The sequence below is a fragment of the Nannobrachium achirus genome (genome assembly GCF_963921795.1).
Source record: "Nannobrachium achirus genome assembly, chromosome: 24".
NCBI lineage: Eukaryota > Metazoa > Chordata > Actinopteri > Myctophiformes > Myctophidae > Nannobrachium > Nannobrachium achirus.
Window position 1 is genome coordinate 49090934 of NC_137831.1, and position 21798 is coordinate 49112731.

At 41.9% G+C, this 21798-nt stretch overlaps 1 protein-coding gene across 2 annotated transcripts in view; it reads left to right on the forward strand.

Annotated features, from left to right (window-relative positions):
• trak2 (trafficking protein, kinesin binding 2) overlaps positions 1–20170 on the forward strand; it is a 52211-nt gene extending 32041 nt beyond the window's left edge. For both annotated transcript variants that reach the window (XM_080720834.1, XM_080720835.1), the window contains 6 exons: positions 651–791; positions 5136–5440; positions 8944–9203; positions 10293–10578; positions 13750–13849; positions 16518–20170. In XM_080720834.1, the coding sequence (XP_080576960.1) occupies positions 651–791; positions 5136–5440; positions 8944–9203; positions 10293–10578; positions 13750–13849; positions 16518–17199 (1774 nt within the window). In that variant the 3' untranslated portion in view covers positions 17200–20170. The remainder of the gene's footprint in view (positions 1–650; positions 792–5135; positions 5441–8943; positions 9204–10292; positions 10579–13749; positions 13850–16517) is intronic.
• Positions 20171–21798: the final 1628 nt, after the last annotated feature.

Genomic DNA, 21798 nt, shown 5'->3' on the forward strand with positions numbered 1-21798 from the left:
GTTATTTTGTATAGTGTTCAGACTAGACCACCTTTGGACAGATAGAATGTACAGTCCACTGTTTCTTTGCCATTACTGGTTGACTGATTTACGATCAATAATTACATTTCTGTTTTTTATAACTCGATCAATGTCTCTGGCACCGTTGGCCCTATCGATGCCAAACTTTGCACACGCACTCCTTGCAAATCACAACCTCCGCCACTGATTTCTCACATGGTCCTCTTCTAGTGCCACCATCATCGATTTTTGCAAAACAAGTTTTTGGACACTACTCCTCCAGATATTGGCCTAAAATCACACAAAGCTGTACACAGTATCTCTAAAGTCATGTCATCAACATGGATCTGTCCCATTTCCCATATTCCCTCCTGATTGGCTACGATTGCCTTCTAAATTTTGTGTATGCGACGTGACGGTCGCTGATTTCCTGATTAGGGAGTCTTACTGGTGAATAGTATAATAATAGTATAAGCCAGTGGTTCTCAAAGTGGCGTCAGGGGACCTTAGGGTTTCTTGAGGGGGTTCTAAATGGACCTAACTTCACATGTCTGCAACTTCACATGTCTGTTATAGGGATTCTCAAATTAAAAAAAAAGGTTTGAGGACCACTGTTCTAAACTAACGTTTGACCTTTGGAACCCTCTCAGGATATCCCAGAAGAAGGTCTTCCAGACGGTGCGCGCTGTCAAGACCTCCGCAGCGCGGGCGTCCTCTATAGCGCCCCCTATCCCCGGCTCTGGGTGCAGCTCGCTGGTGATGACGGCAAAGCCCTTCACGTCCAATCAGGGGTACGTTACAAGAGCTCTCAAAAGTCTAGTTCAGGGGTCTTCAACGTTTTCAGGCCAAGGACCCCTGAGCTGAGAGAGAGATGAAGCCGGGACCCCCCCACTACATATTGTATAAATCTGTGATGCAGATTTTCATCAATTTCATTGATAGATTCATAGTCTTGTTTGACAGCACTATCACCAGCAGTGTTGGGCAAGTTACTTTAAAAAAGTAACTTATTACTTTACTAGTTACTGCTCTGAAAAAGTAACTAGTTACGTTACTAGTTACTAAATTATCAAAGTAACTAGTTACCTTACTTTACTTTAAAAAATATATATAATCAAAACGAAGCATTCTGAAAAAGTCAGTTACATTTCTTTTATTTTATTTTTATTTTTAGGGGGCTTCAATTAATGACCTTATAAACAGAAAAGACAACTCCCTGTCATTGTAGCAATTATGCATATATGCAGTGGAACAATAAAGCTAAAGATATGTTTAGAAATGTTGACAGGCATATATTCATTGTAGCCTTTTTCACCCAAAGGTTGCGATGGAAAGCATCATTGATCAAGCATGTTTCATATCTAGCTAGCACTTGCATTACGTGGCTTGGCAATCAATCTGTTTGGTTCACTCTGGGTGACATGCTGTGGCGATTTTGGTGGAGTAGATTTTAGCGCCATTTATCTCCACAAAGTTAAAATAATGTTTCCAAGTTGCAAAGCTGCTGTTGTCTCGAACTCTGGCCAGCATTTGGAGCCACGAGTGCTCTCCTCTCCTCTCCGTCTCTCTACACCGTTTATGTGACAATGTGTGTGCGTTAGCTTTGAGTTTGTGTGTATTTTTTAACACTTTGTAAGCCACGGGGAGCCCCTTAATGTTAAAACCGTACTATATCGAACTTCCTAGGGGGGGAGGGGCAGCCAATCGTCTTTTCCCGTACTTTCCCGTATTTACCGAAATAAATGATTTTCATCCGAAAATCGGCGATCGTCTAACCTTCCCTAGTCACCACTCGTGCATCGATAGCTCATGGCTGGGCTGACATGAAGCAGAAGTGATGTCATTGGCCTTTCCTTTTCCAAGGCATATTCCCCCATTCGGTTACTGTCTGTACCCTGGTGCTTCTACAGCAGCCATGCTAGGGGCTATGCTAGCGACACTTTTCAGTTCTGCTCTTGAGTCACACTGGATTATTTGAGGGGACATTTACGTGAACGGATCGTGCACGCGGAACGCACGGGGAGATCGATGCTCGGCCAAAACCACCACTCTATCCCAACGGAGATCGAGAAAATCACGGTGAGCTAATGACCTGGGGAAAAAAAAAAGAAAAAACAACGGCGCTGTCCAAGAAGGAGGGGCGGCGGGCTCATGTTTATAAACATAATATTATGTCTCAGATCACAATACAATAATAGAAATTTCACGGCTAATCTACCAACCACCATTCTATTTCGGACGGCAAAGGGTTAAGACCCACCCAAGGCCGTCTCTGATTGGCTTAGCCTGAAGCTTCACTTGACTATGAGAGTTATGAGAGCTCCGCTCAGTCCGCTGCCGCTCAGTCTGCTCTCCACTGCAGATAGAACCAGTTCATTTGGACCACAGAAAGTAACTAGCCACTTTATACCACAGTAACTAGAACGGCGTTATTGAATGGGAAAGGTAACGAGTTACGTTATTAGTTACAGAGAAAAGTCGTTTCGTTACGTAACGCTGTTACAATTAACGGCGTTCTTCCCAACACTGATCATCAGTATATGTTGGATTCATTTTAATGTGTATTTTCAAACATTTAACCACTTAAATCGTCGATATTTTGAAAACTTGACCTTTCTGATCTTTCTGTACTTGGTCTGATCTTTTTTTACCTCTACGCTACCTCTAAACCTATTTGCTGAAAATAGCCGAACTACAAGTTCTCAAGTCTCATCGCAGCGTTTTTTATTTTGATTTATTTTGATTTTTTCTAAAGGTTTGTCATGATTTGACACATTTGACATATGACTGAGTGAATCACCATGACACATACTTTTAGATCCGCCATTTTCACAAAAAAAAAAAGAAAAAACATTTAAATCAAGGGTGTTCAACAGGGGGTCCGGGACCCCTAGGGGGTTCTCAGAGTTACTACAGGTGGGCCACCAAAATCTTTGTGTGATAGGATAATTATTTTAAATTAACAACTTGAAGTCTCGCATCCCTATTCTGAGGAATACTTTAGCCAAAAATAGCAGATCTACAGATCTACAAATCCAACACAAATCCAACAAGTCAATGAATCTATCTATGAAATCTGTGAAAAACTGCAACACAATTTTATACAACATGTAGTGGGGGGTCCCTACTTTATCTCTCTCAGCTAAGGGGTCCTTGGCCTGAAAACGTTTAAATTGATTTAATGATTTAAATAATTGACCATTAAAGGACAACTTTGTTTTTTTACAACAAGGGTTCATATTTTAGATTGTAATTAGAGAAAAGAAAAAGTGAGTGTTAAAATGTTTTCATTTGCTTTGTTCTATTGTTTTATCGTGTTTTACCGTGCTAAAATGTGGGGCATGCGTACAAGTGGCTAAATATGTATTTTTAGACACAACTAGAAGGTCTAGTCGGCGACCTGGCCAACTCGGGACCGATGTAAATAGGGAATGAATGTCCCGCCTTTTAATGCAAACCCCTTTATACCTGTTGTCATAGGATCCGTTTTGACCATCTGTTTGCCTGTGTCTGATATCTGTCAACGTCCATTTTATGCCCATATATGGAGATATCTGTATCTGTCTGTCTGCGTCCATGTTATGCCCATATATGGAGATCTCTGCAGACGCAGTGCCGGTTCCGAAAACCCTGATGTCAGACATCAGAATCCGAACCTTTCGTGCAGGTTCCGGAAAATCGCGTATCGTGTCGGGTCGAGGCCGGGCACTGAACTACCTGCTGCGGCGGGGAACGCACATGCCGAATTTGAAATAGGGAATGAATTCCCCACCCTTTAATGCAAACCCCATTACACCTGTTGTCATAGGACCCGTTTTGACCTTCTGTTTGCCTGTGTCCACTTATGCCCATATATGGAGATTTCTGCAGACACAGTGCCGGTTCCGGAAAACTCTGATGTCAGACATCAGCTCCGCATACGGGCGTCCATTTTATGCCCATACAGTATATGGAGATCTCTGTGAATGCCCTACCCTTTAATTCAAACTCCATTATACCTGTTGTCATAAGACCCGTTTTGACCATATGTTTGCCTGTGTCCATTTATGCCCATATAGGAACATCAAAACACGTCATACTGATGACATTCAATACGTAACCATGGCATTTTTTGTTGACTCATGTGGCGTGAGTGATGTCAGATGGATGAGAAGGAAGAGGCCACACAATCTTCAGCCACGATGCAAATAATTTATTTAACCAACGTTTCGACTGTAGCCAGTCTTCATCAGGGTTTAACAGAATGACAGGAAAAACATCACTTTTATAGGGGCTGGGAACAAAGGTGGAGTCATCTCAGGGAGGTGTCCTCAATCTCCCCATCAACATGGGTGGGGTGGGTGATTGCTCATCACTGGCAAGTGAAGTGACTATAAACCTTGTTTGTGTGCCCAAGTGACTTATACATATGTTAATTTCATTATTCATTCATTTGTAAATATTAAAAAATATTAAAAAAAGAACGACAATATATAGATGGAAAACCATTCTAGAGCACTCTGAGACATGTATAAATGTCTGTGAGTGATGTCAGAGCCTTTTATGATGTGATGTCACAATGAGTCAGCGCTTGCGCCGGTTTCCTCAGAAACAGCCTGATGTCAACAATCAGCTCCCCATAAGGAGAATCCGAACGTTTTGCGACGGTTTCGGAAAACTGCGCATCGGGTCGGGTCGAGGCCCGGCACTGCACTCCGTGCCGGTGGAACGCGCGTGCCGAATCTGAAGTCCGTGGGACGAACAGTTCTCGAGATACGCGGATTACATACACACACAGACACGCACGCACGCAGAGACTTTTATTGTAAGATAAGCCAGCAGTTTCTTTATTGCTATTTACAGTAACACTTCTAGCCCCCAAGTCACATCCAACCATGAAAGGTTGCATTGTATCTTGGGAATGGGCTTATTCTGTGTAAAATGACATATTTAGCCACTTGTACGCATGCCCCCAACCACTGAAATAAGAATCTCTAAAACAATAGAAAGAAGTAAATGAAATAATTTTAACACTCATCTTTTATACTCTTTAATTACAATCTAAAATATGAACCCTTGTTGTAAAAAAAACTAAAGTTGTCCTTTAAGGTTGAAACTTTTGAACAAAACACTGAACAAGAGCCGTGTTGCCTCAGGGAGGAGAAAACCCTGGGCCAACCAGGCTCCCCCGGCGGCAGCGACCTCACGGAGGCCCTCCACCGCCTGTCGCTGCGGCGACACAACTTCCTGTGCGAGCAGCAGTTCTTCCAGACGGAGCGCCAGCGCAAGCTGCAGGCCATGGCGGGGGAGGAGCCAGACGGGGAGGAGGGAAGCGGCTGCAGCAGCACACCAATGGGAAGCAGGCTCTCCTCTTACTCCAACCTATCGGAGCTCTCGCTCAGCTCCGCCATCTTCAAGACCTTCCTGCCCGAGAAGCTGCAGATCGTCAAGCCCATGGAAGGTAGGCGGTGGTGTAACTAATTACATTTGTTTAAGTATAAGATATGTCCTTAATATTGATAACATAATATCCTTAATAATGTCCTTAATATTGACAATATAGGAATCTCCATATATGGGCATAAAACTTATGTTAATTAGTAAAGCCAAGCAGGGCCTTGGCGAGTTAGGACCTGGGTTTGATGCCTGGGGTTCTCCATATATGGGCATAAGGGGGTACCCTAACAGGGCATCATCCGGGAATGCCCTTACTGTATATGGACATTTTATTTATTTTATCCTTTATTAATATATATATCCATATACATATATGGACTTAATATTAACGTTTTTCGGCCTGGGAATTGATGACATCAGAAATCTCCATATACGGGCATAAAAGGATTTTTCTTCTGGGAATGACCATATATGGTCCTATGACAACAGGTATAAATGGGGTTTTATTTTAATCCTTTATTAACACTGAATTAAGAAATCTGTCCTGGTTGTTCCCAAAAGCCTGATTAGACGATAAAATGACAAATGTTTTTTTTTTTAAAGTGAAATATCCCTTTAACTGAAGACTTTTAAAAAGATGGTGCCATTCAGTTGAATATGTTCCTGGCTTTAGCCAAGCCCTAGTCCCGCAGAACAGCAAATCTCGGTCTAGGCCTGGATGTCAACTTAATGTTATTTCCTGATTGAGCTTTGTTATCTGTATACTGTGAGCTCCCCAAACAGATGTGTAAAAGGAGACAAGTGGACAATATATCCATCACTGACGCAAAATGGACCAACGTCTGTCAGTACAGTTTACGGGCGACTTTAATCAGGTTTACAGCCTCTGGCATTATGGCTATCACAATTACTACATAATCGTCTATCACAATTATTTGACATAATCATAATTATTTGGGGATAATCGTCATAATCGTTTACATGTTGAAAAATGTTTATGTTCAAACAACAACAAAAATAGTGGAAATGGCAGATCGGCTATTTCCACTATCAATGTTCTTTTTAAAGTGGAAAGTTTCAAATATGTCAGTAATTTCTTTGTATATTTAGGTTATGTGTCATATCTGCCATGTGCATCTTCAAAGCCTAAAAGCCAAACAGAAATGTAATTCTCAAGGACAAAAACACAATTAAATTGTTAATTGCAATTATGAATGACAATTCATCGTCTTGTAAAATGTCATAATTGTGACAGCCCTATCTGGCATTTTGTCATGCAGCCAGGGTTAGAAGACCACAATTAGAGCAGAATGGGTTAGGGTTAGGGTTAGAAGACCACAATTAGAGCAGAATGTGTTAGGCTACAAAACAACACATTTGGTTTATCTGGTCTCAGGTTTTATAGGAAGACATTTATTTTGTAAATAAATAACCAAGAAAGATTTGACTGAAAGTTCATTTAGATCATAGTAGCGTAATCTCTATATCTCACGGAAGGATTAGTGCTGTATCAGTTGTGGTTGATATTATCAACAGTGTATTAGTGTCAGAAAGAGTTATGGGTAAAAGTCAACATTGGTAAGTAATGATCAACAGCGCTACTTTCCACTGGAAGCGAACAGGATTAACCAATTTGTATCTTCTTCCGGAAAGAGCATCGTCACAGCTGGCTAATCTGTTCAATTCGGCTTTGTTTCTGTCTGAAATGATTCTCAACACAAACTATTTGTCTAGCCCTTAATAACTTACAGTCTCAAATAACTATCAGTGTTCATACTCGACAGTGGCCTTTGTTTCTGTCGGAAATTAAATTATACTGCAGTTAGGTTCTTGTAGCTAATCATGTACTGTATGTTAGTTACCGTACCCTTTGTTGGTGTTGGCATGCAATATTGGCTCAAATGGACTTTTCTTGAATAATAGAACACAACACCTAATAATAAATTAGGTGTTGTGAAGGGTAAATGCAATTACATGCCAACCCATGTCCATACCACCTGATATCCCGTTACAACTTGACATGGAATAGCCTTTTGTTAAACCATAAATTCTGCCATATTAAGACTTTACCATAAGCTTTGAAGATGCTAAAGTGTTAAAGTGTTTGATTAATCTAATATCACTCAATTGTATTGAAGGTGCCATGGCATTTAGTCAGGGAATATTAATAAAAACCTGGGAATAAATTCCTTACCAAACAATTTCTCCACCAATGTGTTCGTAAAGGTGTCTAGTAACATATCTAACAAAGATTGAAATTCAACATCCCTGTTCTGGGTCTCATTCACTTACTTTACTATAAGGGAAAAAATGACTCCCAAAAAATATGCTTTAAGTGGGATGTGAGGGGTCTAACTAGGTGTTTTTAATTATTCTGAATCCATTGCAAGTATTTGTTTTGCACGAAAAACATTCATTGGGCTAAAAACAGCCCATAAAAAATTATGGTTTAGTGATGAGTCATCACTTTTCACAGTGGTATGGGGGTCCATTTTTCCCCTTATAGTATAGTGTATAGTAAGTGAATGAGACCCAGAATTACCCTAGCTGACAAAGATTTTCCTAGGGATGTTGAATTTCAATCTTTGTTAGATAAGTTACTAGACACCTTTACGGACACATTGGTGAAGAAATTGTTTAAGGAATTTATTCCCAGATTTGACAGGTATTCTGCTAATTTTCCCTGACTAATTGGTCCGACATTTCATTGTTCCTACATCCCATTAGTCCGAATCTGGTGAATGTTAACCTGGTGAAAATACTATGCCTAAACCTAAACCTAACCTCAGTAAAACTATGCCTAAAACTAACCCAAACCTTAACCTCAGTAAAACTATGCCTAAACCTAACCCTAAAACCTAACCCTAACCAAATTAGGACTAATGAGATGTCGGATTTATGGGCAGTCCCTGTATTGAAACGGTATTGTCAAACTGCATGTTGTTCGCACTGTAGAATCCTCAGGAGAAAATGATTTTATTCTGAATATCCAGTTCAAGTTGAATCGCATTTGCTCTATAATTATTGATAGTCTAACCTAACCAAGGCTAACCTTTCGAACAACTGAATAATGTCTATATCTATGCAGCCATTACATCAGGGGTCTTCAACGTTTTCAGGCCAAGGACCCCTTAGTTGAGAGAGAGATGAAGCAGGGACCCCCACAACCTGTTAATAGAATCCATATAGTTTCATCGCAACACAATCATCAGTGTATTTTGGATTCATGTCATTTTGTGTTTCCAGACATTTAACCACTTGAACTGTCAATACTTAATAAACTTGACCTTTCACTCTGTACTTAGTCTGCTCTTTTCCCCCTCTAAACCAGACCTCTTAGCCAAAAATAGCCGATCTACAAGCTCACAACGCCTCGCAGCACGAGGCGTTGTGAGCTTGTAGATCGGCTATTTTTGGCTACAGTTCTCAGAATATGGACACTAGGGTTCAAGTTGTTAATATAAAAAGGATTGGAGGATTTGGAGGACCCCCTGTTGCAACTCTGGGGACCCCCTAGGGGTCCCCGACCCCCTGTTGAAGACCCCTGCATTACATTTTTCTCCCCAGGTTCCCTCACGCTGCACCACTGGCAGCAGCTGGCCAAGCCCCACCTGGGCACCATCCTGGACCCCCACCCCGGCGTGGTGACCAAGGGCTTCCGGCCGCTCGCGCAGGATGCCGTCTACCGCCTCACGGACCTGGAGGAGGACGAGGAGGACGACGAGAGCAAAGGAAGACGGAGCGGGGCGCGTTGTGAGAAGGGCTCCGCAGAGGAGGGTGTAGGGGAAGAGGAGGAGGAGGAGGAGGAAGGAGGCATCACCTTCAAGGTAGGGCTGGGCGAGATGGAAAAGTACAATATCACAATATTTTTTCCAAGCGGTATCACGATACATGATCTTATCATGATTCTTTTTCATGTTGTTTTTTATGGTTATTTTTCAAGTTACTTAACCCATTTAGGCCTAGGATTATTGACTACTTTAACCATTGAAAAATAGTAGATATACAAGCTCACAGCGCTGCGAGCTTGTAGATCTGCTATTTTTGAAAAATCATGATTTTTCTTTGCAAGTCTTTGAATATATCTACATAAAAGCGAACATTTTTAACTCAAATATTTGCTTCCGGGTGGTCCCTGGAACAACGTATTTTGAGATGGGGGTCCGTGGCTAAATACCTGTAATTTTGGGGGTCCTTGACATGAAAAAGTTTGAGAACCACTGATTTAGTAGTGGGGTCAAAGATCGGGTCAAAGATATTCAAAGACTTGCACACATTTTGACGGTTTTTCAAAAATAGCAGATCTACAAGCTTGCAGCGCGGCACTCGGTGCCGCGCTGTGAGGTTGTATATCTGCTATTTTTCAATAGTTAAAGCATAAAATAATGTTTAAAGTGGTTCAAATCTAACGCGACTCGGGCGCGTTCCAGGTATTTGAGAGTTAACAGTAAAACCACCTACACGGTAACAAAAACTAAAAGAAAAAGGAGTAACAGACCGTTTAGACCAGTGGTCCTCAAAGTGGGGTCCAGGGACTCTCTGGGTTCCTTTTGGGAGGTCTAAATTTGACCCTTACAAGTATGTAACTCTGACAGTATACAATTACGGGTCCATTTGGTTTCATTTGTATACTGTCAGAGTTAAGGGGAGACCTTGACTTTGTAAAGTTTCAGAACTACTGATTTAGACCAAAATGCAGGTTTAAATGAATTCTGCAATGAATCTCTGTATTAACAATTCAACAGGAATGTTTAATAAGGTTCCCTCATTGTATCACGATATATACAATATCTCTGAAAAGGCATATCGTGTAGACATTGTATCGTGGAGACATTGTATCGTGGAGACATTGTATCGTGGAGACATTGTATCGTCTCAACGATATTTATCACCATATCGCCCACCCTTACTTCAAGGTTCGCTGTTCGTCGACGCCGGAGGAGAAGGATAGGAAGCATCCGGTGCCTCCCCTCTGCTCCCCGCTGAGGGGGTCTCCAATCATCACCACCACCACCCCCTCCACGCCCAGGCCTGACCTCTCCCTGGCCTTTGGAGGCAGCGGTGTCATTGGGACATCCCCTTACCCGCCAGCTCGTTCCATTTCCACGTCATCGACGGCTCCCGTCCAATCACAGAGCTGCTTCACCCCGGCACTGACGACGACAACAACGACCACAGCAACAGCATCAGTTTCTTCCTCTGGTGAGCTTTTAAATAGTTTTTGACATACACACTAGAAAGAGTGATAACCGCCTTAATTTAGATGTAAAGAACTACCCTAGGGCAGTAGGTGACCACAGCCCAGTATCCACCATCAGGTATGGCAGGGGTCTTCAACGTTTTCAGGCCAAGGACCCTTTAGTCAAGAGAGAGAGAAGTAGCAAGGACCCCCTACAACCCATAGATAACATATAATGTAGTTTAATCGTTTGACAGCACAATCATCAGTGTATTTTGGATTCATGTCAATTTGTGTTTTCAGATATTTAAACACTTGAACCGTCTATACTTAATAAAGTTGACATTTCACTCTGTACTTAGTCTGCTCTTTTTCCCCTCTACACCAAACCTCTTAGCCAAAAGGTTAGGGTTCTACAAGCTCCCAACGCTTGTGAGCTTGTAGATCTGCTATTTTTGGCTAAAGTTCTCAGAATATGGACACTAGGTTTCAAGTGGTTAATATAGAAAAGGAGAAAGAAAAAAAGCTATTACACAAAGATTTGGAGGACCCCCTGTAGTAACTCTGAGGAGCCCCTAGGGGTCCAGAAACCCCTGTTGAAGACCCCTGAGGTATGGGATTGTAAGTCCCCTTGGTGTCCATATTTATCATTTTTCTCTGGTGACCCATGTCGACAGGCAGCATGTGTTCCACACTGCTGCAGAGGTTGTACTTTTTGAGAAGGCTTTTCAGAGTGTATATGGGGTTGACCAGAAACACATACCTTTTCTACCAGACAGTCCTGGAGAGCCTAACCACGTATGGGATACAGGCATGGTATAATAAACTCTCAAATCTTGGGTTGTTGTCTTGTTCAGATCTCCTGAAACGTTATATGTGCTACCAAAAACAAGTATAAATAATTATTCTGGTGTGACCAAAACAGGACGTTGAGTGAACCAAAATGGATTTCAGGCCCCAAAACAACAAGGAGACTGAGCCATTGTCCCCAAAGGGACTTTATTAACACATCGGATGCCCAGAATTATTCAACATTTAATTTGCTGGTGCCCATGGCAACCCGCCATTTTACTTACCTTCGAGGTACTGGCGAGAAAAGTAGTCCGAGTAAATGTAATCCAAGCATGTCCTGTTTATTTAGCGAAAATCTTTTCTTTCAGTCAGGGCTGTTTTTTATCAATCCTAAGCCACAGCGTTTGTGTTACGGCCGGTAGAAGAGGCCGCCGTTTTGAGAAAAAAAGGAAAAGAATCCGCTTAACAGGGCAGTCAACGAGACAGACAGCACTTCCTGGTCACGTGATTTCGCACTGCATTTTGGGAAATGGAGTTTGTTTCATCACCGCGGTAGCCAAGTACAGTAGCTACAGTACAGTATAGTTTACTGTACAGCGCGTCGAACGCGTCGATGGGCACACGTAAACATCAAAGAGATTGGCGAGTGGGCACCACGTGGGCATTTAATGTGTTAAGATGGACAGGCTGTGCAATATGTTGTTCAAAGTTATGCCAAAGTCGTGCAATAGTGTAAATTGTTTTAATGTTGTGCCATGTTTTAAAGTTTTTTTTCAAACATGCATGAATATACCGTTTTGGTACCAGTGTCTGTGTGACATTTGTTAGGCCTAAAAGCAGTAACCAAAAAGGCCCTAAGGGGCTAACCAACACATGCAGTTATATCAAGATATGCCTGAGATATGAGTGATTGTGTAATTGTGACCTGTCCTTTGGCCTTTTATTTCTTGCTTTTTGTCTTGCATTCTTCTTTATTTTATTCAGTTGTTTACTTAAAGGACAGTTGAGAACGCTTCACAAACTACAAGGAGATAGCCTTGCAGTTACAGAGAGAATTAGAAATGTGTAGCAGATGAACATGACTTTCATCTGCTACAGATCTTCTTTCTCATTTCCCTTTTTACAGTGTGCAACTGTACATTCTATAAAATAATGATTTACGTTATGAAACGAAGGATGTACAGTAATAACATTTTACTCTATATTGGTATGGTGAGAAACGATCCAGTAAGTTATCGGTTTTAATCCAAATGATATTGTAGGGAAGACAAACAACCTTTTCCTTACATGTGTCGTGTATCCTGGTCATATTATTAAAAAACAACATAACAGAAAAAAACAAATACACCACAACAAGGTCTTACATTCCCTAATGTGTGTCCATGACTCCTGTGCATACAGTAAGTAACACAATGTGACCATAATTTATTACATTTGTTCATTTGTAGGTGAAAAGAAAAAGTAATATTTTCCATTATGAATAATTAATTAACTATATCTGCACAATCATCTATTGTGGAAGGAAGCAGACAGTTTTTTTTTTTTTTTTTTATAACAACGTTTTACAGGCAGATATCAAGTGCCCTGGATGAAAGTGGACTTTCTCGAAAGTGTTTTTTATATCACATTTCCATATGCCTTCCGATGTTTGATGCATCTCTGACCAGAAATCATATTACCGGGTATTTCCCAGCATAATATATGCCAGTGATTGGCATCATGGCTCCCATACAGTCTGTGATTTCTCCTTTGGGTTTGGGGTAATAAAAAGTCGAATTGGACATTTCCATCCAAATTCTGTCCACGAACTTTCATTTTACAATGGCTGTATTCGTCCTCTCCTCAAAGTGACCGCATACCCTGTGGAGTGAAGTTATTTTGTCATGAAGCCCTTCTTTGAGGTATTTTGAGGCTAACAGACAGACCTTGACCTTTTTTGACCTAAAGGTTTACTCCTCAGAATACCAGCAGGTCTCTCTCGAGCTATTTTGCTCTATATAATATAAAGCAGGGATCTTCAATGTTTTCTGAGAGATGAAGCAGGTACCCCCACAACCTTTTCATAGAGTCCATATAATGTCATCTTTTGACAGCACAATCATCAGTGTATTTTGGAATCATGTCAATTTGTGTTTTCAGATATTGAACCACTTGAACCGTCAATACTTAATAAACTTGACCTTTCACTCTGTACTTAGTCTGCTCTTTCCCCCTCTACACTGAAGCTCTTTGCCAAAAATAGCCGATCTACAAGCTCACAACGCCTCGCAGTGTGAGGCGTTGTGAGCTTGTAGATTGGCTATGTTTTGCTAATGTTCTCCAAATATAGACCCCTGATATAAAGTTTAATGTTCTGTACGATTGCAATAAGTCAGTGATTTATGTTCTTTGTGTGTGCCTAGTCCACAACCCAGGGAAGTGCCAGAGCTCCACCTTCTCCACGTACACCGTCACCACCTGCCGTATCCTGCACCCCAATGACATCACCCAGGTGACCTCTAGGTATGACCAGGGGCGGGAGGGGATTTTTTTAGGCGAACATTTGTAACTCAAATTTTGCTTCTGGGGGGTCCCTGGAACTAAATATTTTGAGATGGGGGTCCGTGGCCAAATACATATCATTTTGGGGTTCCTTGACGTAAAAAAGTGTGAGCACCACTCACATAGAAACATAGGTTTTTCAAAAAAAGACTTAGTAGCAAAATAGCAGATCTACAAGCTCGCAGCGCGCTGTGAGCTTTTATATCTACTATTTTTCAATAGTTAAAGGAGCTATAGTCAACTTTTTCATTGTAGGGCCGACACTTTGTTTACATCCTAGTCTATAGACTAGAATGTAAACAAAGTGTTGGTCTGACAATGGCCAAAATTATTATTTTATCATTATTTTACGCTTTTTGTGGTCATTTTTGAATAGAAACACATATATGAAGCTTATTTTTTTATAAAATATTTTCCAAACATTATTTTTATTTTAGCATCCGTTTTTCAAGAAAAAGTTGACTATAGCTCCTTTAAAGCAAAAAAGAATGCGTTCCCAGTAGGGCATTCACGAATAGTGATTTTTAGTTGCGAGGCGTTGTGAGCATGTAGATCTGCTATTTTCACAATATTTATCTGCGGAACAGAGTCACATTAAATGTAATCCCTACAATTCCAAGTGCTTGTCAGGGTGGGGGTCCCCAGTTCAAATATATTTATTTTGGGGGTCACGGCCTAAAAAGGTTTGAGAACCCCTGGTATAGAGCATTAACAAATTCATCCACCAGGGGCATTGACAAAAAAAAAGCGAATATTCGACTTCGGTGAACACGAATAGTGACTTTGATATTCAAATATTTGGTGAATGCCCTACTTCCAGTCTAAATGGGTTAAACCCCCTCCCCCCTATGAAGAACGTTCATGGGGTGCCCGCAGTGAATCCTTGTACCCAGGGCCCAGGATTTGCTGCGACACCCCTGGGTATGACCCCTGTCTCCATGACACGGCCAGAGGACAGAGTGGAACCCTGTCTCCGATCACCTTTTCGTCAGAGAGTTCCGACTTTCCGACGTGCAGCTTTCCGAACTCAATGCTTTTCAGAAGATGCGAGTGACGTCATTTTGTAGTTGAACCTGACCTTTATGACGAAAAGTTCGGCGGTCGGAGACGGTATGGACAGACTTTTAAGTTAAGGCATAAGAGCTGGTACTTAAGACAATCAAAATAGAGCCCATAGTGTTTTGTATAATTAAACTAGAAAAGAAAATTTCTAAGAAATTTTAAGTGTGCCTGCAGCTCGCTAAGTCTGTGCAACCTTGTGTAGCGGTTGGTGTTAGCATTAGCGTTATTAACATTAGCATTTTTTTGCATAAACGTTAACATTATTGTTCTTCATATGACACCACCCACATGTCTGTACGACAAACGGTTCACGAGAAAACGGGTCACTTCCTGTTTGGTGAGGGGCACTTCCTGTTTGGCGAAATAGGCCCCAATTAAGTTTAAGGACTCTTAATCTTGTCATTTGACGCAACCCGCGTGTCTGTATGACAAACGGTTCACGAGATCAAGGGTCACTTCCTGTTTGGTGAGGGGCACTTCCTGTTTGGCGAAATAGGCCCCAATTAAGGTCATGGACGATTAATGAATTAAAGCTGCAAGCAGCGATGACCGGGCCCTCGCAGCTCTACCCACGTCACAAGGCCAGCAGCCAATCAGAAACCAAACAGGAAGTCAGCCATTTCGACTAATTAGTGGCGTTTTGGCGCATTTTTGGCCGTTATCACGGGTCGCACTTTAACGACAGTTTTGTGAGAAAAAAAAAGTTTTTTGAGAAAAAAACATTTTTTTGAGGAAAAAAAAAATTTGAGAAAAAAAAAATGTGAGAAAAAAAAATTGAGAAAAAAAAATTTTGAGAAAAAAAATGTTTTGAGAAAAAAAAAATTGAGAAAAAAAAATTTTTGAGAAAAAAACATTTTTGAGAAAAAAAAAATTTTTGAGAAAAAAAAAATTTGAGAAAAAAAAATTGAGAAAAAAAAAAATTTGAGAAAAAAAAAATTTGAGAAAAAAAAATTTGAGAAAAAAAAAAATTATGACACCAGCCGCGAGTCTGTACGACAAACGGTTCATGAGTTATAGAGGCACTTCCTGTTACAGAGGGGGCGGGGCTTAATCAATTACAGCTCATCCCTATTGGCCGGAAAAAGACCAAAGTTGTGTGTGCATTTTAAAGTTTAAATCACGTTGCTAGGCAAAAGTATGGCAGAGTTATGTGGCGCCAAAGTTTCTGTTTTTTTTTCGGAGTCCCCCATTCTAAGTCAATGGGGTTTTTGGGTGTCGTTTTTTGCGAATTACATCGCAATCGTATCGCGGATCGGAAAGAAAAGTAATAGCACACCATTCCCGGCCGAGCCGCACGTTTTGATGTGTATATTGCGGCGGTGGCGTAAATTGTGCGGCAGTTATTACGAGCAGAAATTTGCAAGAACATTACTTACTTACTTACTGACTGACTTAAGTATGGCGGATTACAATAAGTGTTCTGCTATTGCATAGCAGGCACACTTAATTATTCTTTGGTTGAGAACTGACATGAGAATCATGTAGGCTACTTATAGATGTGGACATGGACTGTTAACAGACATATACGGTATATGGAATGATCTGTGTGTGTGTTTCTCTGTGTCAGTTCCTACCCACAGTCATCAGTGCTGAACACTCCCAGCTCCATGAGGACGGGTCCCAGCACCCCTGTCACCCCCTGCAGGCTGAGTCTGGGCGACTGCTTCCCCCCTCGCCGCCCCACAGCGCCCCCTGGTGGACTGGCCAAACTGGTCCTAGAGAAGGGCATCTCGGCCCAGGTCTCCCGGGTGGTCCCCACGGACAACTTCCTGGCGTCACGTCCGGCCGAGCTCTTCCTCCAGGACGTCTACGGGCTGAACCTGGGCAGGGCCCCCCATCCCGACCTGCCCAGCCCCTCCACGGACGCCTCATCCCAGATGCCTGAGACGCCCCGGCCCGGATCTGGCCTGGCCCGCACGGACTCTGGCCCCCCCGTGGGCCTGATGGAGAGGCTGTGCAGGCTGGGGTTCTCCAGGGTGCTGCACGGGGCGGAGCCGGAGGCCACGCCCCAGCGTCGCGACTCGTCCACGTTCGTGGCGGCCGGTGGAGGCAGCCTGTTGGACGGGCTGAGGCGCAACCAGAGCCTCCCGGCCATGATCGGCGCGGCGAGGGGGGGCAGTAACCCCGCCCAGACTCCTCGTCCTCACCCCACCTCTCTGGCCCTCCCCCCGCCAACTTGGGGAGACCTGAAAGATCAGCGGAGGCGACCGGCTTCCGTCTCCCACCCACCCGGCTCGGGCAAAAACTGACCATCGACCCAATTAAGCCCCTCCACAGAACGACTCCCCTTGTAGGACAGAGGGGAGGACGAGAGCCTTTGTTGAGGGAACGGATAAAGCCCTCCTTCCTTTTTGTATGATTACAATTTGAAGCACAATGAGGTTTTAAACAGACTGTTTTACCGTCACCACAGTGTCTGTATGTATGTATGTACGTATGTGTGTTTGTGTGTACAAGTACTGTATGTATGCCATGATAATGGTTTTAAAGGCCTTGACTGCACGTTGGTTGTTCGGCTGTCCGTAATCCCCCAGTGTGTACCTTGTCAAGGAGGTAGTTGGATCTGATGGGGCCAGTGTTTCCTCTGTGAGGCTCTGGATGCTCATGCATAGATGGGAGGAGGGAGCATGTGAAAGGAATGGCAAGTGAATAGACGAGGGATTGTGGATGTTGTACATGAAGGGAGTTTGACCCATTTAGGCCTAGAATTATTGAATGCTTTAACTATTGAAAAATAGCAGATATACAAGCTCGCAGCGAGTGCCGCGCTGCGAGCTTGTAGTTCTGCTACTTTTGAAATAATCGTGAAAATGTCTGCAAATCTTTGAATATATGTATTTTTAAAGCGAACGTTTGTAACTCAAATTTTGCTTCTGGGTGGTCCCTGGAAGTAGATATTTTGAGATGGGTGTCCGTGGCCAAATACTGTTTTGGGGATCCTTCACATGAAAAAGTTTGAGAACCACTGACATGGAATTGGAAACATAGGTTTTTCAAAAAACCTTAGAAGGATTCAAAAGACTTATAGAATCGGGTAAAAATTCAGATGTTAACGATTAAAAATAAATAAATAGCAGGTCTACAAGCTCGCAGCGTGGCACTCGGTGCCGCGCTGTGAGCTTGTGTATCTGCTATGTTTCAATAGTTAAAGCATTCAATAGTAATACGCAATAATGCGTACCTGGTCTAATTGGCTTTAACGGAAGAGAAAGTGTGGTCGATGTGGTATGTTGACTAAATGGAAAACGAGGTAGAACATGGACGAGATGGGAAGAGAGAGAGATGATAATGGACTCTTGAGCATCCAGGGCCTTGCTGTGTGAATACATTGTCCTTGTCCAGGATCCATGCAGGGGCCCACAGACCTTTAATCCAAGGCTAATAGCTCTTGTCCCTTGCCTATCCAGTATTATGATCCTGAGTCGACCTTTGCTCCGGTGTCGTCTGGCCACGCCCAGTGGGCTATACTGTACATCCCGTGTTTGGTCTGCATGGTATTTCAAAACGGACTTTTCCTACAAGTCCCAGCATGCACCTTTTGTGTGGCCTAGGCTGAAGGCCCGGTGGTCAGAACCTGTGATTCCGTGCAGCCTGAGAGCGCGTCTGGACCTAAAGGTCCGCCATTGTCTTCCGGTTTTAGTCGAGGCCTTAAAGGAGAAGCCAGCACTGTTCTTGTATGGGTCCATGTTAAGCCATGTTTGTATATTATTAGATGCACTTTTTTTTTTTTTTTCAAATGCAGTTTGTATAAAGTGATGAGGGGGGTTTAAGCTGCACAAGGTGAATACCACTATTTGATTGATTAACCAAAATATGTTTAATTATTTTGTTATACTTTTTCCTCTTTAAAGCTCAGGCTTTGTTCAGGTTTAACTGGTACAGTTCAGTATGCTGGACCCAGGTCCTACTCACTGACACCTCATTTTGGTTATAAATTCAGGTTTATTACGAGTTATTCTTATCTGTGGTTCAAAGGAATCTTGGGGTTATTTCAAGGACATGTGTTTCACATACTGTGCTGCTGAGGGCAGCATTGCTACATGTACATTTTCCCATGAGCATTTCTGGGGAATGTTTAAAAAGACGTGCACTGTATGAATGAAAGCTTTTACTTCATCCTAACAAGTTATTATTTTATTTTATGCAGCATAATTAGAATCTAGCAACACATTATTCCCAACTGCGAAATACAGCATTAGTTTATGTACTGTAATATTGTGTTTTCTGAAACTTGATAGATATTAACCATGTTATGTACTACTACTATGTACTACTTTGCAGTGCAGGTAAAGACTTTGGCATTGCGCTTCAACTTGACTTCTGCAACCTTAATGCCTGATTTATATTGTCATGCGGCACTGAAATAAGCAGATCTACAAACTCATATAGTAGCTTGTAGATGGGCCATTTTCAGTATAAATTAAGCATAAGGTGTTCCAGACTAAAGTTTACCATTCATCCGTCCATCCATTTGATTTTAACTCATTTACGGCACTTTGTTTACCTTTTAACCTATTTTAAGCTATGATTTACTGACACTGTTTCTTAGTATCACTGATACAAGGCAAGTTAACCATCATGCATGCCATGTTATTGAAGGCTAGAACTATGTCAATATGTCAGCACAAAATAAGATATTAATATATTTTGCACAATTCTGTTTGGTTTTACAGACGTAGAGACCCACAAAAAAGGGAATCTGAACTTTTTTTTTTACTAATTTTAACTGTTCTTTGGCACAAACTAAAACGGCCCTGTAGTTTTGAAATACTGTACATTCTAAATCATTTAAATGCTTTGCTTTCACACGTGATTGAATACTAGCATTTCATCCCATCATTGCTTGAACATATTTAATAATGAAGTCATTGGTTTCATGTGGCGGTGTTCTAAAGCTAGAGGAGGCACATTGGAGTTGGATTCTAGTCATTACACCATACTATGGTTGTCATTGAGCATGGTTTGTACAATAAGGTTGTCCTCGGCGATACCATAAGGTCGTCTTGGTTGTTAAAGACAAATTGTGTTTGTAATTTCTGGCGTCACACTATGGTTTTGGGGTCACCTCGGAGGATGTTGGATAGATTCTGATGTCACATGGTTTTGGTTGGTCACTTCAGAGGAAGTTACGATTTACATTATTTGCACAGGCTCCTCATACCTCCCCTTTCAGCCTATGACGCTTTGTAAAATAATGTTATACATTTGCCTTTTTTTAATAAAGCAGTGAAAACAACCCAACTGAGTGTTTCATTACTGAAATATATATCCTAGGCTGCCTAGATAATTTAGAATATTAAAAGATCTGTATTTGTTTGACATACTGGAAGAAGTGTTCTTCATTGACTAAGTATCTTTAGATTATATCAGTGGTTCTCAAAGTGGATTCCAGGGACTGTGGGTTCCTTTAGGTGGGTCTAAATTGACCCATACAAGTCTGTAAGGGGACTGCCCCTTTGGTTGCACTTAAGGTTTAGGCATAGTTTTACTGAGGTTTAGGCATAGTATTTTCACCAGGTTAACATTCACCAGATTCGGACTAATGGGAAGGAGGAACAATGAGATGTGGGACCAATGCCATGGCACCTTGTCATGCAAACATGCATGAGTAGAGTGACTACTATAACAGTGTCTTTACAGGTCTCCCTACTAGGGCATTAACGGGAAAAAAAACTTAAAATTGGCACATCAGAAATGTGCAGATACCCTCTATACACTTAAACTTTGTTGGTTTGTTTACAAAATAATTGGAGGGTTGTGTGTGATGTGATGACGTCATCAAACGATAAAGTCGACTTCAACTCAACTTTTTACTTGCAAGTCGAGTCGACTTGCAAAAATCACCAGTCGTTAATGCCCTACTACTCCCTACTCAGAACACTGCTGCTGTGGAGTCCTCACTAATACCAAGGAAGTGGATCCATCATATTACACCAATTCTCAGATCTTTACACTGGCTTCCTGTCAGTTATGGGGTTGGATCCTTTCCTGATAGAAGTTAACATTTTGGGGGCACCACGAGCACCACAAGCTTGTAGATCTATTTTTGAAGAAAGAAAAAAATAGAAAAAAAATATATATATTATATATATATATTGCAAACATTTGGAACTCTTTTGAGATGGGGGTCTGTGGTCAAATACATATCATTTTGGGGGTCCTTCACATGAAAATTTGATTATTTTTCAATAGTTAAAGCATTCAAGGGGGGCCCCACAGTGAATCCTTGTACCCAGGGCCCAGACACCCCTGGGTTCAATACCAGGCATGCTGCAACATAGCCAGTCAACTTGACATGTAAATGTCCAGAATTTGTTCTCTGCATTGAACCTAACTAGTAGGAGCAGCTACTGAACAGCAGGTACTATGCAGTATGGGGTTTAGTTGTGTCTAATCTCTCAAGACAGCCTCAGAGTCGCTACGATGGGGTCCTTGCTCCTTCTCTCTGGGAAAGCAGGATAACAGGCTTTTTTCCAAATCCAGGAGGCAAAACGTGCCAAAACATCTCGCCGTCGTCGCCGATCTATTAAACATTTAATACTTCTAAGTAACGCTATACTAATACTCCTAAGCAACGCTATACCAGAGCTAACCAGCAGTAACACTAGCATCCATGGCATGTTAGTTGTCTGTTGTGTTCCGTGAGTAGAGTAACAGACTAGCAGTTCTGCGATTGTAGTTTCTGGAGGGAACAGAACCAGGCTTACAACCGGAACTAGTATGCAAATTCTTTCTCAACCGGGGAATTCCGAGTATCAGTGCCCCTTGTTCTGTTAAGCCCAGAGTCAAAGGAAGAGAGACAGGCCGAGTGGGCGTCGCCCTTTCTTTGATGATGTGGTTCCCAGATT